At 44.9% G+C, this 21,562-nt stretch overlaps 1 protein-coding gene across 1 annotated transcript; it reads left to right on the top strand.

The window, feature by feature from the left end:
* The first annotated feature begins 2,017 nt into the window (after positions 1-2,017).
* nae1 (nedd8 activating enzyme E1 subunit 1) lies at positions 2,018-13,664 on the top strand. Its single transcript, XM_072671547.1, has 20 exons — positions 2,018-2,406; positions 2,511-2,614; positions 3,287-3,347; positions 5,195-5,225; positions 5,335-5,406; positions 5,716-5,795; positions 6,043-6,152; positions 6,315-6,424; positions 7,107-7,169; positions 7,543-7,606; positions 7,743-7,834; positions 8,058-8,117; positions 8,288-8,421; positions 9,334-9,409; positions 9,522-9,561; positions 10,695-10,781; positions 11,316-11,408; positions 12,194-12,308; positions 12,573-12,622; positions 13,469-13,664. Exons 1-20 carry the CDS (start codon positions 2,357-2,359, stop codon positions 13,576-13,578), a joined length of 1,602 nt encoding a protein of 533 aa, XP_072527648.1. The 5' UTR covers positions 2,018-2,356; the 3' UTR covers positions 13,579-13,664.
* The last annotated feature ends 7,898 nt before the right edge of the window (positions 13,665-21,562 follow it).

Genomic DNA, 21,562 nt, shown 5'->3' with positions numbered 1-21,562 from the left:
ACGCCTGGAAGGTGGGTTTGGAGCCGATGTTCTGCTGCTGTGGCGTTTCTCTCCTGTTTCTCCACAGTTCTGCTTTTTTTGGGTTTATTATAACATTAATAATTAATAATAAGTTATGGGTCATTATTAAATGCAGCACAGGATATGGTAGCCAATCAGAAAAGGGCTCATTTACATAAATCAGTCTTAAAAGTGTAGTCTGTCTAATAATAAAGGGTTTCAGCTCTGCTGGTCAGCTCTCCTGCGCTCGGGTCAGAAGTGAGGCAGGGCCGGGTCAGCTGCCCCGAGCAGATTGAGGCTGAATGGGGGGTTTCCCAGCATGCAGTGGGGTGGGGGGCCACAGGCAGCAGCTGTTACTCGCTCAACAGCCTCTATTGTCCTTCAGCAGAACCGGCGGGTTCTCTTTAGAACAGGCTCTCAGCCTGAACCCCCCCGACCTCCCCTGTTCTCATTCTAATGAGTTTGACGACGGTCCTCAGATTAGACTGACTGGTCAGCACTAACTGGAGAGGCTGGGTGACCAGGTTAGGGTCTAGTGGAGTTTGAGGGTCAGTCAGCTGTACTGGTGAAGAGCTGGTTAACCGGCTGTCTGGGGTCAGTCCTGAATGACCAGCTTTTCAACCAGTTAGACCCTCTGAAACCAGCGGAGAGGACCGGTGTCCTAATTCTGTCCTTTATCTTAACCTGTCCTCCTTTGTGTGTGTGTGTGTGTGTGTGTGTGTGTGTGTGTGTGTGTGTGTGTGTGTGTGTGAGACTGAGCTTGTCTTTGTGGGTCAGTTGGAGGATGAAGGGTGTGTGTGTGTGTGAGACTGAGCTTGTCTTTGTGGGTCAGTTGGAGGATGAAGGGTGTGTGTGTGTGTGTGTGTGTGTGTGTGTGTGTGTGTGTGTGTGTGTGTGTGAGACTGAGCTTGTCTTTGTGGGTCAGTTGGAGGATGAAGGGTGTGTGTGTGTGTGTGTGTGTGTGTGTGTGTGTGTGTGTGTGTGTGTGTGTGTGAGACTGAGCTTGTCTTTGTGGGTCAGTTGGAGGATGAAGGGTGTGTGTGTGTGTGTGTGTGTGTGTGTGTGTGTGTGTGTGTGTGTGTGTGTGTGAGACTGAGCTTGTCTTTGTGGGTCAGTTGGAGGATGAAGGGTGTGTGTGTGTGTGTGTGTGTGTGTGTGTGTGTTTATGAACCCTGCTCTGATTGTGGTTTATCTGGTCTGTCAGCCTGTGCAGGAGTCTGCAGGACTGGAGACTAACAGAGGGAATAAAGCTCGTAAATCCAACATCAGAAAACAGGAAACAGGACTTTAGTTTTGAAAAACACTTGCTTCCACTTCCGGTCTGCTGGGCAAGATCACGTGTCTTCATTGTTGCTAACCCTGACTGGAGACGGGCAGTAACCCCGCCCCCCGCTGGCCAGACCCTGAACTGCACCTCCTGATCATGGCCGATGCTGTTCAGCTTTAGCTCTATGATAATATTGTCACACATTCAGAATAAAGACATTTTTAACGGCAGAAGAATCAAAGTAAACATTGTAAACATTTATTTAAGGGAGTTTTGTGACGTAAGTTATAAACAGTAAATAAAGTAAACCTTTAATCAGTGGAGCAGTTTTATCACGAGGTGAAACGGCTCCACCTGGTGGTTGCTGCCTAACACTGCGCTTTCTAAGATATAAACAACAGTTTTACGGCTAGTTAATCTCAGACTGTTGATTAAAAGCAGGCAGATTATTTGTCTGGACAATCTTCAGAAAGATTAAGATACAAATAATGAATTAAATACGTGATTAATTAATGTTTTCACAACATTTGAGAAGTGCACTGTGAATAATACCCATGCACACCTGTACGAAAGCAGGTTTTTCGCTTTTCTGTAAAGCTGCCATTTTGTAGAACCTTTTTTGCATTTACAAACTTGTATTAATTAGTTTAATCTTCTGTTGGTTATTTCCTAATCATCTTTTCCGATCGAGCTGCTATATAGGTGTCCTTCGCTAGGCGGCGATGGTGCGGTTCTTTGTGACCCGCTCAACATGTCAAGAAGAAGCGCGGCAGCCTTCGTTATCGTAGTGCCCTAAAACGGAGCGCTCTATTTATTAATGAAAGGGGCACTGAGCTTATATTTACACTTTAAGCTTTAAATAATAATGTCCAGTTTAGGATGTGTGAGATAACGAGACCGACCCGTGCTATTATTTGCGCAAACAGAGGTGTATAGTGTATTTCCTACTAGTGAAGTGAGCTTGCCGAGTGAATAAGGGAGTGGAGTGGATTGGGACGGACCGCAGTGTCTGTGGCGAATCTGCGGATGAGTGAATGTGGCGCGGGGAAGCTGGTTGTGTGTAAATAATTAGAGCTGAAGCAGAGAAGCATGGCAGACCCGAAAACCAGCAAAGAGCAGAGATATGACCGCCAGCTGAGGTAAACACCCCGGTCTAATCACTGATAATCACAGCTGATAATATTGATCAGCTCCGTGTTTGCAGCCCTGTGAGCGCTGACCTCTCTCCCGGTGTGTCCTGCAGGCTGTGGGGGGATCACGGACAGGAGGCTTTGGAGAATGCCCACGCCTGCCTGCTGAACGCCACTGCGACTGGCACTGAGATCCTCAAGAACCTCATCCTGCCAGGTAGAACCAGAACCGCACGGGGTAATGGACTCTGTCCTTAAGAGGGAGAGGAGGGAGCACAGCACCCTGCTCCTCCAGGGTTCATTGCAGTGAGGAAGATTTGATTGCATTCAGCCTCATGAGAGTGAGAGCATCAGTGAGGTCCGGAGGATGCTGGGTGATCAGTTCTGCTGAACACAGTTACTGTACTGGGGGGCTTTATTACACCCCTCTAGCCCACGCCTGGCATTAGGCAGTGTGGAGCCGATAGGGTCATGATGATGGTCCTATTCTATTGGCAGCACTTCTGAGAGTCCGGATCCTTTGAGCAGGCGCGGTGTTTTTGATGGGTTGTTTATTAGTGTGTAGTAGTCTGTTAGACTATTTTTGGATTGTTTATGTAATCTAATCTAGACTAGAATTGTTACTAATAAAAGTATTTTCTCTGATGTAAAGATTAATTTGTTGGTGGGAAATCTGTAATAAAATAATGTAGAATGATCTGTCAGTGGAAACCGTGTGTAAATAACTGTAATCTCATAGTGAGAAATATTAGAACAGTGGTCTCTAATCTGCCTCCCGGAAAACTACCAACCCTAATAATAATCAGCTGTATTAATGCCTCAGAAACTGTGTGTGTGTGTGTGTGTGTGTGTGTGTGTGTGTGTGTGTGTGTGTGTGTGTGTGTGTCAGGTATCGGAGCGTTCACAATTGTGGACGGACATAAAGTTAGCGGGGAGGACGTCGGGAACAAGTATGTCATCTCTGTTCCTCTTCCATAAATACACTCTACAGTACAGTACACTACTCTACAGTACTCTACTCTACAGTACACTACTCTACAGTACAGTCCTCTACAGTACAGTACACTACTCTACAGTACAGTACACTACTCTACAGTACACTACTCTACAGTACAGTCCTGTACAGTACAGTACAGTACTCTACTCTACAGTACAGTCCTCTACAGTACACTACTCTACAGTACAGTACTCTACAGTACTCTACTCTACTCTACAGTACACTACTCTACAGTACACTACTCTACAGTACAGTACTCTACTCTACAGTACAGTACTCTACTCTACAGTACAGTCCTCTACAGTACAGTACACTACAGTACTCTACTCTACTCTACAGTACACTACTCTACAGTACACTACTCTACAGTACAGTACTCTACTCTACAGTACAGTCCTCTACAGTACAGTACACTACAGTACAGTACTCTACTCTACAGTACAGTCCTCTACAGTACTCTACTCTACAGTACAGTACACTACAGTACAGTCCTCTACTCTACAGTACAGTCCTCTACAGTACTCTACTCTACAGTACACTACTCTACAGTACAGTACTCTACTCTACAGTACAGTCCTCTACAGTACAGTACACTACAGTACAGTACTCTACTCTACAGTACAGTCCTCTACAGTACTCTACTCTACAGTACAGTCCTCTACAGTACAGTACACTACAGTACAGTACTCTACTCTACAGTACAGTCCTCTACAGTACTCTACTCTACAGTACAGTCCTCTACAGTACTCTACTCTACAGTACAGTCCTCTACTCTACAGTACAGTCCTCTACAGTACTCTACTCTACAGTACAGTCCTCTACAGTACTCTACTCTACAGTACAGTCCTCTACTCTACAGTACAGTCCTCTACAGTACTCTACTCTACAGTACAGTCCTCTACAGTACAGTACACTACAGTACAGTACTCTACAGTACAGTCCTCTACAGTACTCTACTCTACAGTACAGTACACTACAGTACAGTCCTCTACTCTACAGTACAGTCCTCTACAGTACTCTACTCTACAGTACACTACTCTACAGTACAGTACTCTACTCTACAGTACAGTCCTCTACAGTACAGTACACTACAGTACAGTACTCTACTCTACAGTACAGTCCTCTACAGTACTCTACTCTACAGTACAGTCCTCTACTCTACAGTACAGTCCTCTACTCTACAGTACAGTCCTCTACAGTACTCTACTCTACAGTACAGTCCTCTACTCTACAGTACAGTACTCTACAGTACTCTACTCTACAGTACAGTCCTCTACTCTACAGTACAGTCCTCTACAGTACTCTACTCTACAGTACAGTCCTCTACAGTACTCTACTCTACAGTACAGTACTCTACAGTACTCTACTCTACAGTACAGTCCTCTACTCTACAGTACAGTCCTCTACAGTACTCTACTCTACAGTACAGTCCTCTACAGTACTCTACTCTACAGTACAGTCCTCTACTCTACAGTACAGTACTCTACAGTACTCTACTCTACAGTACAGTCCTCTACTCTACAGTACAGTCCTCTACAGTACTCTACTCTACAGTACAGTCCTCTACAGTACTCTACTCTACAGTACAGTACTCTACAGTACTCTACTCTACAGTACAGTCCTCTACTCTACAGTACAGTCCTCTACAGTACTCTACTCTACAGTACAGTCCTCTACAGTACTCTACTCTACAGTACAGTCCTCTACTCTACAGTACAGTACTCTACAGTACTCTACTCTACAGTATGTAAGAGTTTCCATCAGGTTCAGTGATTCCTGCTGTCTGTGTTTGTTTTGCAGTTTCTTCCTCAGCAGTGAGAGCGTGGGGAAGGTGAGCTCCACTCAGGACAGTGTTAACACTCTGCCCAGGTGTTCTCCACAGTGTGTAATGGTGTGTGTGTGTGTGTGTGTGTGTGTGTGTGTGTGTGTGTGTGTTACAGAACAGAGCTCAGGCTGCTACTGAGTTCCTGCAGGAGCTGAACAGTGATGTTTCTGGGAACTTTGTGGAGGAGGTAACGAGTTCAGCCCTGATTCAGATCTAAACGCTCACTTTTTCACCAGCCACATCAGTACAACCGGTTCTGATCATATTCAGTATTCTCCAATGTTCTACCTAAAATAATCAAACTGTGGTATTATTGATCTGATCAGGCTGCTGTCAGACAGTTATAGTACAGAATAATGATCATATTGTTTGTGTTGTTCTGATCATTGAATCATTTGAGTTCACAGAGTACCTCTGGGTAATGACGTGCTGAGCCGTCTGTTATAGTGTTATAATCATTCTGACGACTGATCTCATTGTTGTCTTTGTTTTCCAGAGTCCCGACAAACTCCTGGATAATGATCCTGAATTCTTCCACAGATTCAGTTTGGTGATCGGAGTCCAGCTTCCAGAGAGGTACTGCTGCATCGTGTTCAAATAAATAATCTGAGTTCATCTGATAATGTTGCAGTAAATATAATTAAGGTCAGACTTCTTGGTAGAAGTTGTGAATGTGTTCACTCACTCATTGATCTGATCATTGATTAGGTGTTTCTCTATTGATGATTCTGTTTATTTCATTGATTTGAGACAAAACCAGTTTCTGAATCAGCTTCACAGATTGGATCTGCTGTCTGATGTGGACGGATGTTTGTGTTTACAGCACCTGTCTGCGGTTGGGCTCGGTGCTGTGGAGCGCCGGCGTGCCGTTCCTCGTGTGCAGGACGTACGGACTCGTTGGGTACATGAGGCTGGCGGTGAAGGAGCACACCGGTAAACCAGCGGCGCTAAACCTGAGATTATACAAGCTTTACTGATCATTCATTAACCTGACAGACAGACAGACAGACAGACAGACTAACAGACAGACAGGGAGAGAAGGGGATCAGGATCAGGGTGGTGAATTCTGAGCGATGTTCTTTATCCGTGGTTTAGTCGTTGAGTCTCACCCGGATAACACTCTGGAGGACCTGAGGCTGGACCAGCCCTTCACCGAGCTCAAAAACCACATCGCCTCCTACGACCTGGACAGCATGGAGAAGAAGGTACTAGATACTTCACAGTTCCTCAGAGTCGGCAGCGGCGTTTCCGCTCCTTTCACGATGAACGGACCAGCAGAAATGATCCGACAGTAGTGTTCCTACGTTCGCTCACACGGTTCATTCCCCGCTTTAATAAAGCTCTGAGGTTGGGGATGACCGCAGCATCTTAATAGCATAGTCACCACTGTCACACGCAAACCTCGTATCTCCAGAACTCCAGTTTTACAGTGGACGTCACCTTATAGTAGACGTCACTGTAAAAGAATTTACTCCAGGTCATGTTGGAGCATTTCTATTGGTCCATTCATCATATCATTTTATACAGTATTAAGAAGAACTGCAGATTCACTTTACGGAGAAAAGAGTTTTTTGCTTTACAGCAGTGACCTGATATACTGTGTGTATATGGATATAAATAGGTCTTATGCACCCCTGATTAAATTACATGTATTGATTAAGTTTAAATTCGGCTGGCCAATATATAATGATTTATTTTCTCATCTGTTAAATTCAGTAAATAAATAAAATGTGCAGACGTGTCCGTGTAGAAGATTAGCTTTCTTAGATTGTCAACAAAATGTGACGGGGTGTCCAAACTTTTACACAAGACTTTATATAGAAATTGGATGAATAGCGGTTTCATTATTTTGTCTTTAATACAGTTCATCACCTCTTATGGTTTTAGGATCACAGTCACACACCCTGGATCATCGTTGTTGCGAAATATCTGGCGAAATGGTGCAATGAGGTAAAGATGACCGTTAACATTCCTCCAGTGTTCAGTCCTGTCTGATAATGCGATATCAAAAGAAATATCATTATTGTTGTTATTATTGTTATTATTTTTATTATTATTATTATGTATTGGCTGTTTGTTTCTGCAGGGTAGGATGAAAATGTCATTTTTTTCTTTTTCCTTGTTTCTGCGTCTATATTCTTACGTCATCTTGTGAAGTAATGATGATGTAAATCCTGATGTTTTTGTAATTCAAAATCAGTCAAAAAAACCTTTTACACTTTAAAAAGTTTTATTATTTTGAGAGAATAAGAGTGAAATCTGTGGTGGAGGTTTAGTGGAATCCTCTGCTGTAATGAATGAATGAATGCTGCTTCCTCTCCAGCACGACTTTCAGTTGCCGAAAAATTACAAGGAGAAGGAGGCTTTCAGACAGCTGATCAGAGAAGGTCATTTAAATACCTATTTATCAATTAATTGTTTATGTGTTATTGCTCTGGTTTTAGTGTGTGTGTGTGTGTGTGTGTGTGTGTGTGTGTGTGTGTGTGATGCTGTTTTTACACTGCTCTCCTTCTGTTCTCTCAGGAATCCGTAAAAATGAGAACGGTGCACCTGAGGAAGAGGAGAACTTTGATGAAGCGATAAAGAACGTAAACACAGTCCTGAACCCCACCAAGGTGTGTGCTAATGCTAACGCTAACTCCACTCTCACTGTTCCTCTTTTAAAGGAACAGCACACAGGTTCTCCAGGAAGTGCTCGGCTGGTTGGTTTTGTGTTCCAGGTTGAGGGTCTGGTGTCGTTTTAGTCTTGTAGCTCCAGTGCCAGACCTGCTCCTAACTGATCAGGGTTTTTTGTGAACGGCTCCTTTAATGTTCTGATTTGTGAATCTGGTTCTGTAGATCTCCGGTGCTGTGGACGAGATCTTCAGCTGTGAACAGTGTGAGAACATCACCTCACAGGTCAGCTGCTGTAGTCCTTTACCCCTCTGACCTGCAGTTCACCGTGAAGTCTTTGCCCCCTGTCTGAGTTCTTGAACACTGAATGACCTCAAACCAAAACCTAATAATAAAACCCATTCCGTGTGTGTGTGTGTGTGTGTGTGTGTGTGTGTGTGTGTGTGTGTGTGTAGACCCCAGCGTTCTGGCTGATGGCTCGAGGAGTGAGGGATTTTGTGCAGAATGAGGGGAACGGCAGCCTCCCGGTCCGCGGCACGATTCCAGACATGATTGCAGACTCAGACAAATTCATCAACCTGCAGAACGTGTACGTTTAACATCTCCACCCCCATCCAAACACACTCGCTCACAGGTGAAAGCATCTTCAATCTAGTTAATAAAGCTCATATTTTTAAAGAGTATAATAGTGATTGGATCTCGATTTCTAGATATAGATCTGTTAGAGACTGGTTTAATCCTCTGGTTCCATCCCACAAAACGTCCCGAACACACATTCTAGGTGAATTAGCAGTGCTAAGTTGCCCATAGGTGCGAGTATGTGAGGGAATGGGTGCATGTGGTACGCTGTCCAAGGGGTGTTCCTATCTTGCACCCAATTATTCCAGATGGACTCTGGTCCTACTGCTGATGGATGAATGGATGAATGGATGAATTAAAAAGCGAAATGCCACTTTCACCAAATACAATAAGGGTTGTGGGTTCGAGACCCGGGCTCAGCAAGCTGCCACTGTTAGGCCCTTGAGCAAGACCCTGCACCCTCTCTGCTCCCCGGGCTGCCCACCACTCTGGGTGTGTGTGTGCTCACTGCCCCTAGTTCCTTGTGTGTGTGTGTGTGTGTGTGTGTGTGTGTGTTCATTACCACAGATGGGTAAAATGAGGAGGACACATTTCGCTGTGTGTAATACAGTGACAGATACCTGCACCTTTACCTTTAAAGGAAAATATACAGACACTTAAAACAAGTAAAATAAATCTGCAGAGTCAGAAATATTAACTTTATTAATGAGATGCTTTCAATTACAATAATTATGTCCTCTAATGTTTAAGCAAATGAACCTCTAGAGTATACCTGTACTAGTATGTATCTTTACCAACCGGTGTGTCGGACCCTGTATAACGCTGTATAATAGGCAGATGCATCGTAACGCATATTAATGCATATTAAAGTATTAATTAATAATTTTCTATTAATATTATGATTTTTTTTTATAACCTTCAGCTACAGAGAGAAAGCGCTGCAGGACGCTGCTGTCGTATCAAAACACATACAGTCCCACCTTCAGGCTGTGGGAAAGGTAACGTCCCCCTTTAAACCAGTTCATTCAGTGGTAATGAGTGGAGTGATGTTGCTGGATGCACTGTGGACAGTGTTTCGCCTCTAATCTCCTCTGTGTTCTTCTGCTGAAGCCTCCGGAGAGCATCTCGGAGCAGGACATCAAGCTCTTCTGTGAGTACTGAGCTTTCAGCTGCTTCTGCAGTCTGGAGACTTCACCACAGTTAGTTCTGACCTCGCAGTGTGATTTGCTGAGAGGGGCTGTCAGAAAACTTGTAGAGAGGAGCATTACCACCACGCTCCTCCGGGTTTGTCCGACACTAGAGGGTGCTCCCGAGTCCAAACTGAAAGGGTTAATATGGAGCATTTGAGCAGAATCCTAGTTTATAAGTGTTGGATCATTTTCAGACTGAAGAATATCCTCATTCCTCGACACACAGAGGATCAGCAGCTGTTTCAGCACCACAGGCAGGTTTTTAAGCTTGTACAGCCCCAGTTCTACTGCACCTCCAGCGTCAGCTCTCCAGCCACTCGGCTCTCAGTAAAAGTAAAGCTGGCGTCTCTATCGCCCTAATTGCTGTTGAAATTTTAATCTACAGGTTACACTTTCTTTACTTTTTAGTAAAATACATCCTTCTACTTTCCAAAATGAAAAAGATCCTGGATTAATGGTTAGACAATATTGTAACTTTAAGTTTTTAACCTTTAACAGCTTTCCCCACCCTTCATTAAGGACTCGCTCGCTGGCTCCCTCTGGCGCTCGCAGTCATTTTTTAACACAGCGGGAGAAATAGGAAGTGGCCTGGTTCCCCATTATTTGTAACTACACAACGCCCACCAGCCATTAAGAAATAACACTTAACTTTAAACGAATTATATTAATAAATTAAAAGCAATCAGCCAGGCTCTCGACAGCAAAGAGCCGCTTCTGCTTCTGCTCTCTGAGGTTCCACCTCAACAGAATAGCTCAGTATTTCATCAGCGCCTGGTTAAGCTCACCAAAACCAGATGAGGAGAACCTGAGCCATGAGGTGGAGAACAGAGAGCTGTGTGAGCCTCAGGGTTTAGATGCAGCGGCGCTCTGTTACGGACCGGAGCTGTTCTTCTTCTGCTTCACGAATTTAAATAAACTCTTCAGTTTCTGTGTTTCAGAATCTAATCAGACACAGCAGGACTGTCAGAACTGGGGTGGAATCAATATCACACTGTGTGTGTGTGTGTGTGTGTGTGTGTGTGTGTGTGTGTTATATGTAAAAATTGTGTAATATGTCTCCCCCTGCTGGTCTAATGGTGTCTCTGTTCCTCAGGTAAGAACGCAGCGTTCCTCAGGGTTGTGCGCTGCAGGAGTCTGGCTGAAGAGTACAGCACAGACACCTTCCAGAAAGACACGATCAGTGAGTGGAGACACACACACACACACACACACACACACACACACACACACACACACATTTTCTACTGAAGTCCTAAAACGCCATAGACTTTCACATTTTCCTGTCACCCTGGAACTGTACTGGGTGAGTGTGTGTGTGTACTGGTGTAAACGCTCCTCCAGAGGAGTGAGGGTGGTGTGTGTTCACACTGCCCACAGTAAAGTAGATCAGGGTGTAGACTCCATCAGCAGAGCTTTCTATTAGCCTCCATGTTTTTCTGCTGTAGAAAAGACTTTGGGTCTTGTTGGATGTGCTGTATAGATCACATCCCAGAGTATAGATCACATCCCAGAGTATAGATCACATCCCATGTCACACTTTTGTGTTTTATGTTTCCCTGACCGATTGACAGCTGGCCACAGCGCCCACTAGTGGACACATTAGTCAATTAGTCTAAGCAAGCACTAGTTTGATATTGGAGCACTACACCCAGTTTAAATGCCTGTGTGTGTGTGTGTGTGTGTGTGTGTGTGTGTGTGTGTGTGTGTGTTTCAGCTTCCTGCATGGACAGTCCAGACAGTGAGATGGTTCTGTATCTGATGCTGCGCTCTGTTGACCGGTTCTACCAGCAGCACTCTCGCTACCCAGGTACCACCAGAACTCTCAAAACCAGACGTACATCAAAACTGGCTTTTTTATTTGTTTAATGAATTTTAATTTAATTTATGAAAGAAATAAGACGATCTGTCAGTTCCTTCATCTTTTTGATCATATTTATTTGATGAAATGTCATATGTGGATATGTTTGATCTTCATTTGAACTAAACTGAAAGATGGAGGTAATATAAAATAATATTAATAAAAAGAAAGATTTCTCTACATCAACAACAAGCTTCTGTCTGAAGGCCTCCGAGAGCTCTCTGGATCTGACCATGGTGATCTTCTTCACCCCTCACTTCAATTATCAATCAAGATCAGACCAGATCAGACAAGAGGTTTGACTCCTCCAGAATAATCCTCTCCAACCATGTTCTGATCATCTGCAGCTGATCTTCTGCTCCTGACTCTGATTCTACACATTAGAAGGAGTGATATACACCCCCACATTTATTTTTTTTCTCACAGGAAAATGACATTTCTATTCAGTCTTTTTTATTAATGATGATTAAAGTCGTTTCTTCAGGTGTGAGTTTAGTTAGATCACCTCCATCTCTCAGTGAAGATCACATGAAGATCAAACGTCCAGATTGTTAAATATGTTCAAAAACACAAAGCTTTTCATTGGGTGTCCAAACTTTTTCACATGCCTGTAGCTCCAGTGTTCAACTAAAGCAGAACCCTGGGGGACTGGGAATGTGTTAATTCACCTGGACAGGTGCAGCACTATTTTTGAGTATCCATTAGTAACGGACTGCTGGGCTGTCTCTCTGCAGGTGTGTATAATTACCAGGTGGAGGAGGACATCAGTAAGCTGAAGCTGTGTGTGAACAGCCTGCTGCAGGAGTACGGCCTGAACGTTAACGTCAAAGACGACTACGTCCACGAGTTGTAAGTTCAGCCCTCAAACCAGCTGTTAACTGTGTTGTGTCTGTAGGAGTGTTAAATTTGAGATCTCCCCTCCTGAAGGATCAGGTTAATTGGATCCTAGTGAGAGTGAGGATGTAGACTCGGAGAGGCCGCAAATAAGCAGGACCAGCTGACCGTGTGTTTCTCAGTTCAGTGATGGACCTGGTAGCTCTGTAGAGCCGCTGCCAGAAGAACAGCTAAAATTCCTCACTTTCTACTTAAAGCCGATGTTTGTGTCTTTCTCAGCTGTCGCTACGGGGCTGCAGAGCCGCACACGGTGGCGTCCTTTTTAGGAGGTGAGTACCCTCACACAGCACAGCGTAACTGCAGTCAGAGACTGTACGGCTCCTCGCAGACGACACTGCAGAGCATCACACCGTTACTATGACTGTCCAGTTACAGTGCGGATCAGTTCACAGCCATGATTAGATGTATATGTGATCTGTGATGAGACATTATCACATTACTCTATTGTGCTGTGATAAATGTTATTAATGTGTGCACAGTTGACTGTTTTTGAGTGTATTGTGGATATCAGCAGTGCTTCACTACAGACAGTGTGATGAGTGCTGTTTGATTGGATGGAGGAGCTGCAGCACACTGTGGATAAATCTCACTACTGAGTGTGTGTGAATATTAGGATAGTGTCATTATAAATCATTATAAATATATCATATATAGTGAAACTGTCTGTAAATATATGAAATTGTGTATAGCCCAGCCATAATGAGCTCCTTATTGCCCAAATAATAACTAAATATAATAACAATAACTGCTGAAATAGAGTAAAAAATAAGATAGTGTTATTTAATAAAACACGAAGACTAATGAAAAGAGATCACGTTTTTTTGTCCTTCATAGTTTTATTTTAAAAATACTCAATATTATCTGTGTAGACTAACAGTGAGAGTTACAGCCCTGTTAGTGTGTGACGGAGGGGAGCGTGATGGGGTGGGATATTTCAGACTACTCTTTAGCCCCGTCCACCCTCTTATCAGCCCTGTTTTTTCACTCCCACCACTAGAGGGTGCTCCGCTGCTGAGCGGTCGAGCCGCTGCAGTAACCCACACCAGCAGTGCTGGTTAATAGAAGCGCAGTGATGGAGCTCTGCTCTCTTACCGCTCTCTCCCCTTTACTTACAGGAGCAGCAGCTCAAGAAGCCATCAAACTCATCACACACCAGTTCGTTCCCTTCAACAACACGTTTATCTACAACGCCATGGCCCAGACCTCCACCACCTTCCAGCTCTGAGTCTCCAGCGCTCTGTTTCATACAGGAAGCTTCTGTTAGTGTTTGTTGTGACGCTCTCTTACAAATAAATGCTGGTCTGTAGCGTTTCTGGGCTGCAGTGTGTTCGTTAATATTAATATTAATGTGCATATCTTCAGAGGGAGGACAGAAGCCCTTTCAGATCATAAAACTCTAACTGAACACAGACTGACTGGACTTCATGCAAATTCTGCCAAAAAAATGAGATACAAGGTTTTAGTGTGTCAGCAACGTTATTCAGCAGTTAGTTAATGTTGGTGTGAATTTATGATCCATAAAATGTATTTTTACACAATATTTTACACAAGTATTTCATCCCTTACAATTAATTAACTAGTGGCCAGTGAGTGGAAGCACAAGGTAGAGGTTTCTAATAAAGTGGCCAGTGAGCAGAAGCACAAGGTAGGTGTTTCTAATAAAGTGGCCAGTGAGTGGAAGCACAAGGTAGGTGTTTCTAATAAAGTGGCCAGGGAGCGGAAGCACAGGGTCAGGGTAATGAGCTTGTTTGTTTGTTTGTTTGTTTGTTTGTTTGCTCCCTGGCTCTAAGCGGGGGATTGAGGGTTTCCTGCAGCAGGGCGGGAGCTGCTGTCTGAGATTTTGTCTAAATCCAGTTTTTACTGCGGTTCACACAGAGCGTTCTCTGCACCGTCAGCAACGCACACACACACACACACACACACACACACACACAGCTTTTAAAGTGTAGTCTTTGTATTTTTAAGCAGACGCCTCTTTTTCCCCCCAGTGTGGCTGGAGACAGAGTGGCACTGTGGCGGCAGCCAGTAGAGGGTGCTGTTTCTCACACGTGCTTCAGTCAGTAGAGAACAGAAGGCCTCTCAGGGTTTCCTCCAGCATGAGCACATTCCACAGCTGAGTGGATAACAGAACTGCGGGCCGCTCTGAAACCGGGCTGCTGAGCAGGAAGCTGTTAATAAAGGCAGTGTTGCTCATTGTTCTGAATGAGACACAGAGTCCTCTACTGGACCTGAGTGGAGGTGCGGCCTGTAGAGCTGAGTGTATTCATGCTCTGCAGCACGCTGGCTTGTTTAGGGTACAGTAAATTGCCAGATCCATAACAGTGGATCATGTGACGGTGCTCGGATGTGGCTTGGCAGGGAAGGCCTCGCTATTGGCTGTTTCACTCTGCGCCAATGGAAATTTTCCCTAGGCAGAATTTCAACCCTCCTAGAAGAGACATGACATGGAGAAGAGGCCTGGAGCTCGGAGCTCTTCCAGTTCTCCGAGGATCAACACACTGCTTTATTTTAAAGAGCCCATATCCGAGCTTCTTATCCCTTACAGATAGACACTCAGATATGTAAATGAGCTCTGTTCTGATTGGCTGTCCTGTATTACACTTCTTTTAAAAAGCAGTCTGAGCTTAAACACTTTTTATACCTTTAGCATGAATAGGAACAGCTGTAAGCTGAGTGGGTGGGGCTTAACTACTGTTGGCTGAATGGGCGGAACTAAATGGCTATAGGTGAATAGATGGGACACCAAATAAGATCCCACTATCAGTGTCTTTACTTGTACTTTTTGTACTCTTTAGAACCCTTTTTACTAAGAGCAAACCTCTTAAACATAGGACATATATGTTAATATTTATAATATATACATATATTAAAATTGTGTCAAATATTTTTACAGATTTAAATAAATGTATTCTGTAAAATTATGATTATTTACTAAATAAATGTTATTACTGTTTTATATGAAATCTTAAATAAATAAAATGACCACAAAATAAATCAATTACAGAAATACCTTAATCATTTAATTTAAGTATTAAGTATTTAATATATATTATAATATTATAAAATGCCATAATCATTTTACATATTTGTATTAGTTTTGCTATGTGCTGTTATGTTTGGATCTGGTGCTGCAGCGTGCTGCAGAAACAGTGCAGCTTCTTTTCATTAATATGGATGAGAACAGTGCGGACACACACACTGCTCTTCAGAGACGCCCGTCAGATCACTGTCTGATCCGCTGGTATCAGCTGCGGTGTGCATGGGGAACTCCAGCGTCCATAAACAGAGGCGACTGTGAGAACACACACTGTGTCTGTGGACAGTCGGCCTGTTCTTCTGTGATGGACAGAGCTCATTCAGAACCCCTGGACAGATGAAGAGGTTCTACCCAGCGCTGAGGAACAGGCTGATACTGACACAGTGTGATGATACGGAGTCAGACGTTTCAGTGATTACGCTGCTACAGAGGGTTCTTCACGCGAAAACTGAAGAACCGTTCTTATAAAAACGGTTGTGAAGAACCTTTAAACTAGTCGAACCCTAGTTTAACACGGCTCTTCACACAAATGGTTCTTGTTTGACTTTCTATGTATATGTACAGACCTCTCACACTAACAGCCTATCTAGAACCTCCAGAAAAAATAGAGTGATGTTCATTCTGCCCACACTTCTGCCAACATTCATAGCCTATCTAGAACCTCCAGAAGAGTCAGAGTACCATTTTTCTTACAGCCCCACCCACTGTAAATCAGAATGCGATTGGTTGGTTCCTGATTGTGTTGGTAACTAAGGTCTTAAGGTCTACTAGTGAAGTCCTGACCAATGGGAGAGCTGATTTGGCTGAATCTGCCCGGATACGACTGAGAGAACCAGCCTGATTGGACAGTTCTCTGTTTAGTTTCACAGATTTAACCCTTTAGTTTCCAGCAGAACAGAATAGAGGACTAAGACTAGTTCTGTACTACTGCAGAGTCTAAACCCCAGCTCCAGTCTCCTGAAGCTACACCTACAGAGAGGAAATCATCAGACCTTCTCTGAACATCTAGAAGACCCTCAGGGTCCGATAGTGAGGGGGTGGGGGGGGGGGCTGGCTGTGCTACGGCCCCGACCTGCACTGTGGGTACTTACACTGTACTCTGGACACTCGGTATGAATACAGCGACTGTCCGTTCCAGTGACATTTTGAACACTCAGACAACACAGCTTCTCACTTTTACCCACTAAACCTGTCTGATTACACACACACTCTTCCTGTGTGTGTGTGTGTGTGTGTGTGTGTGTGTGTGTGTGTGGAGGGGGGTGTTATGTTGTATGGTGTTATGTGTGTTCAGCCTCGTAAAATCAATGGTTCAGCACCAGGGGTGTGACGGCTCATTGATCTGATTGATTCAGCGCAGCATATAGAGGCATAAACATTAGTGGGTTAGCTGATCCGAACTTGTAGCAGCTTTAACGGATACTCAGCACAAACAGCCGCTCCGGTCCAGAACACATCAGAACAGGTCTTGGCTGCTGTGGTGCTGGTGGGCTGTAGGTGGTGGTCTGGGGGCATTCGGGGGGAGGCAGTAGTTTGCAGTGGGTCGGTAACGGAACTTTATGTCACAAGTACTTCAGTAAGAACGGGAAAAATTGGGCTGTTGTGTCCCAGGTCGTTGCTATGCAGTTGCTAGGCGGTTGCTAAGTTGCTAAGCAGTTGCTATGCTATCCCAGTTGGTTGCAATGCAGTTGCTGGGAGGTTGCTATGTTGTTGCAATGCAGTTGCTATGCTATCCCAGGTGGTTGCTATGTTGTTGCTAAGCAGTTGGTATGCTATCCAAGTTGGTTGCTCTGCAGTTGCGAGAAGGTTGCTAGGTTGTTGCTAAGCAGTTGCCATGCCATCACAGGTATTTGCTATGCAGTTGCTAGAGGGTTGCTTTGTTGTTGCTAAGAAGTTGCCATGCTATCCAAGTTGGTTGCTCTGCAGTTACAAGAAGGTTGCTAGGTTGTTGCTAGCAGTTGCCATGCCATCACAGGTGGTTGCTATGCAGTTGCTAGGGATTGCTATGTTGCTGCTAAGCAGTTGCCATGCCATCAGAGGTGGTTGTTATGCAGATGCGTGAGGGTTGCTATGTTGTTACTAAACAGTTCCTATGACATCACAGGTGTTTACTACACAGTTGCTAGGAGGTTGCTGGGTAGTTGCTAAGCAGTTGCCATGCCATCACAGATGGTTGCTCTGCAGTTGCTAGGTTGTTGCTAAGCAGTTCTTATGCCATTACAGGTGATTGCTATGCCATTACAGGTGGTTGCTATGCTGTTGCTAACCGGTTGCTATGCTATCCCAGGTAATTGCTATGCTGTTGCTAACCAGTTGCTATGCTGTCCTAGAGGAGGTTGCTAGGGCGTTGGTAATCAGTTTCTATTGGATCCTGAATGATTGCCATGCAGTTGCTAGATGGCAGGTAAGCATATGATATGTTTTCCCTGGAGGTTACTATGCAGTTGCTAGGCAGTTGCTGTGCTGTTGCAAAGCAGTTGCCATTGTGTTACAAGTGGTTGTTAGGAGGTTACTACAGTGTGCTATGTGTGCTATTGAAGCTGGTTGCTATGTGGTTGCTATGACAGGAACAAGAGAGAAAGAGGTAGAGGAGAAAAGGAGATGGATGAAGAGAGAGAGGGAATATGAGAGAGAGAGCAGGAGAGAGATACAGTGGTAGAGAGGTAGGGCAGAGAGAGTGGGTGAGAGACAGCGGTAGAGAAAGGGAATAAGGGGAGAGAGAGAGAGTGAGAGAGAGTGGGCGAGAGAGGTAGTGTGGGAGCTGTGGGGGTGATTACTCTGGGTGAGCTCCAGGCTCTCCCGCTGAGCTCTGCTGGGGTTGGGTATTAAGGCAGAGCTCTGTCTGGGTTTACTGCAGCTCCTCTCAGACTGGAGGCAGAACAACCCCCAGAACCACACCTTCTACATCAGCAGCACCAAATCACCAAATTACCACATCAGACCAGATCGGACCAGATCGGACCAGATCAGACCAGTCTGAGAAAAGAGAAACTCTGCACGTTTTTTAAAATTATCTGTATAAACACTCGGTTCTAGATAGCCTCCCCCAGTCAGAGCTGGAGTTCTACAGTGGAGGTTCTAGATAAGCTCCCCCAGTCAGAGCTGGAGTTCTACAGTGGAGGTTCTAGATAAGCTCCCCCAGTCAGAGCTGTGGTTCTACAGTGGAGGTGAAGGGAAGCAGACGTCTGAAGCTCTAATAAAAGCTCCTCACAGAAAGTTCTTCACCTAATGGTGATGAAGACGCTGCCTGATGCCTGAGACACGGTTCTACCAGAGTTCTGAGAAGAGTTCGGCTCTAGAACCTGCTTTTAGAACCAGATCATTAAAATGGTGGAGGGATACATGCTGCAGGGTGTAGTGCAGCTACAGAAAGTAGTCCCTAAAGAGAACTGCATTAGTTCAGATTCTCTATTCACTATTTTACCTTCATCATCATCATCATCATCATTCATATAAAACTCAGGAGACTCGTGTAGCTGCACTGGTGGGTTTGGATACAAGATAAATTAGGGTATTTGTGTTGTAGTCATGGCAACCGATGCCTAGTTCCATTAACCATGCCAGTAATGTGAACACAGTCATAAAGGCCGCAGACTTCAAGGCAGCGCGGGTCAGAACCTCCACTGAAGGAGCCTCAGATGAGTAAGGATTATACACACAGTGGGGGGGCCGGGTGGGGTTATGTGGTGTTTATATAACGCGGCTGCAGATTTCAGACAGACGATGAGTTCAGGACCTCATCCAACACCCGAACTCTTTTGCTGCCATGCAACAGCTGGATTCAGTACAACCAATCACTGCAGTCCCTGGTGCAGAGTAGGTAGGACATACAATAGTGCAGGACAAGAGACAAAACACGAGACAGGGTGCAGAGACAATAAGAGCACAGACAATAAATACAAAAATATGCAAATCTGTGCAGATGTGTGCAGATGTGTGCTTGAAGGCGGGGTGGTGAAGGTCTTGGTCACTGCAGTAAACTGGAGTAAATGGAGCTGAGGTAGACCTGCGTGGTGTCGCAGCATCTCATACGTAAACAAGGTGTTCAGTGCAGTACTGAGTACAGCAGCTAGTGCTCAGGTAGAGAGAGCAGTACACCACTGATGTAACAGGGTTGTGTAATGATATTTTAATTAGGGGTTACCTGGTGCTGGGTCACTGTGGAACAGAACACAGTGGGGTAAACCAAAGGCCGGGTCATATAAATACCAGTGATGAGTTTAAACACATATAATTATACTGAAATATATTAAACCATATTTTTGTTTCCAAAAAAAGAGGACACTGGAAACACACGAGCGTCTCGCTTTTGCCCTGCTTGTGTCCCTCTGCTTGTGTCCCTCTGCTCTGTTCGTCTTGGCTTTGTTTGTGTCTCCGCCCCTAGCCCCGCCTCGTCATTAGTGTACCCACCTGTGTCTCCTTTGTAGCCCTGCCCTCTCGTTATCCTCCCCAGGTGCTCCAGCTTGTGTCCTGTGCTCTCACGGCCCTGTGTTTACTCTGTTCCTGGTCTGGTATTGTAGAGGCTGACGTTCATGTTGTTGGTTCTCTGGGTTCTGCGTTGCATTCCTGTGGTCTTGGTTTTCTTGCTGTGGTCTCTGTGTTTAGTTAGTTTAGAGAAATAGCTGCTCTCCTTAGTTCTGTACGCTGTGTTTTAAAAGGTCTGATAACGCAAGCTTGGGCTTGCATCCTGCCCCCCCCCTCAGTCAATACAACGGGTGTCCACTGTAGTTAAGATGTCGTGGCCGGGGGGTTTCAGTAGGCCTGAGTTGTAGGCTGAACTGAAAGGAGCTGACTGGGTCATATAGGTGATGAAGGCTTTTTACTGGTTTTGCTAAAAGAGTAAACGTGTGTGTATTAATGTGCAATAATATACTGTAGCTGCAGGGTTTGAGAGGTCTTTCCACCCTCAGATCAGAAAGCTTGTGCTGTAAAAAGCTCCTATAAAATAAAGAGTATTAGTAAAAATCTGCTCCGGACAGTTGGATCCTGGAGTGGATTTTTACTTTCTGGACCTGAATTTACATTTACAATATATTAGCGTAGAAATTCTGCTCAATAACAAACTATTAACTAAGCTGCCGGTTTCAGGCCCTTGGGTAAGCCTCTTGGCTCCAGGGGGCGCTGTAGGCTGGGTGACCCTGCGCTCTGACCTTTATCTCCAACGGGCTCTTTAAAGAATCATCCGTGAAAGGTTTCCTTCCAAAACAGGAACTCATTCCCCAGTAATTCTTATTTAAGTGTTCAGGGTTCTAGATCCAGTAGAACTATTGAACTACACTAAAGAACCCTTGAAGAACCCTCGTAATGGAAGGTTATTTACACTGGTTGGTCTCATGCTGTCACCTCTCGGCGTGAGAACTTTAGTGTGGGATGAAGGAATACTTATGACCCATCGAAATATGCCCCCCCCCCAACGTGTGTGTGAGTGTGTGTGAGTGTGTGTGTGTGTGTGTGAGAGTGTGTGTGTGTGTGTGTGTGTGTGAGTGAGTGTGTGTGTGTGTTGTACATGACATTCTCTGAGTGCCATTCTTATCACCGTCTCTCCGTTCTGCAGAATCCCCTTCATCTGCCATCAGCCTGCCAGCCGCCAAATTCCACACACACACACACACACACACACACACACACACACACACACTCACGCACACACACACTCACACAGTCATTGGTCATACAACATTCTTGAAGAAAAGAGAGAGAGAGAGAGAGAGAGAGAGAGAGGAGAGCATCTCTATGGGGAGTGTATAAGGAGTGTGTGTGTGTACAGTGTGTGATGCTGGGTGCTCTGCAGTGAGGTGATGATGAGGGTGGGGGGTGTTGAATTCCTCAGAGGGGTGCAGGAGTGTGAGGACCACTGGGTCAGAGAGAACCCCCCACAGAACTGAGGAGAGAGGGAGAGCCCTGTTCTGATTGGCTCACAGGTTAGCAATGTTCTGACAAATGAGACAGAAGTGGAACCTTTTACAGAACAGAACAGCTCTGATTGGAGGATAAGGAACACTGCACCCCAGAACCTCATCCTACCTGTGAAGCATGGTGGAGGGAGCAGCATGGTGGAGGGAGCAGCATGGTGGAGGGAGCATCATGGTGATGCCTTTATCTACCCCCTAAGATACAGGTTCAGATCCAGGGGTCAGGGGACTGCTGTCATACTGTCACTTACATCCAATCA

The sequence above is a fragment of the Salminus brasiliensis genome, chromosome 25, assembly GCF_030463535.1.
Source record: "Salminus brasiliensis chromosome 25, fSalBra1.hap2, whole genome shotgun sequence".
NCBI classification, from domain to species: Eukaryota; Metazoa; Chordata; class Actinopteri; order Characiformes; family Bryconidae; genus Salminus; species Salminus brasiliensis.
Note: the sequence above shows the minus strand (reverse complement) of the source record. Positions and strands in the feature narration are given on the sequence as shown.

Excerpts from the sequence above, each read along its gene's own strand:
- nae1 (XM_072671547.1), top strand. The coding sequence starts at position 2,357 with ATGGCAGACCCGAAAACCAGCAAAGAGCAGAGATATGACCGCCAGCTG. Across the intron at positions 8,118-8,287 it reads GTGAGAACATCACCTCACAG|ACCCCAGCGTTCTGGCTGAT; the intron begins GTCAGCTGCTGT and ends GTGTGTGTGTAG. Across the intron at positions 12,623-13,468 it reads GGTGGCGTCCTTTTTAGGAG|GAGCAGCAGCTCAAGAAGCC; the intron begins GTGAGTACCCTC and ends CTTTACTTACAG.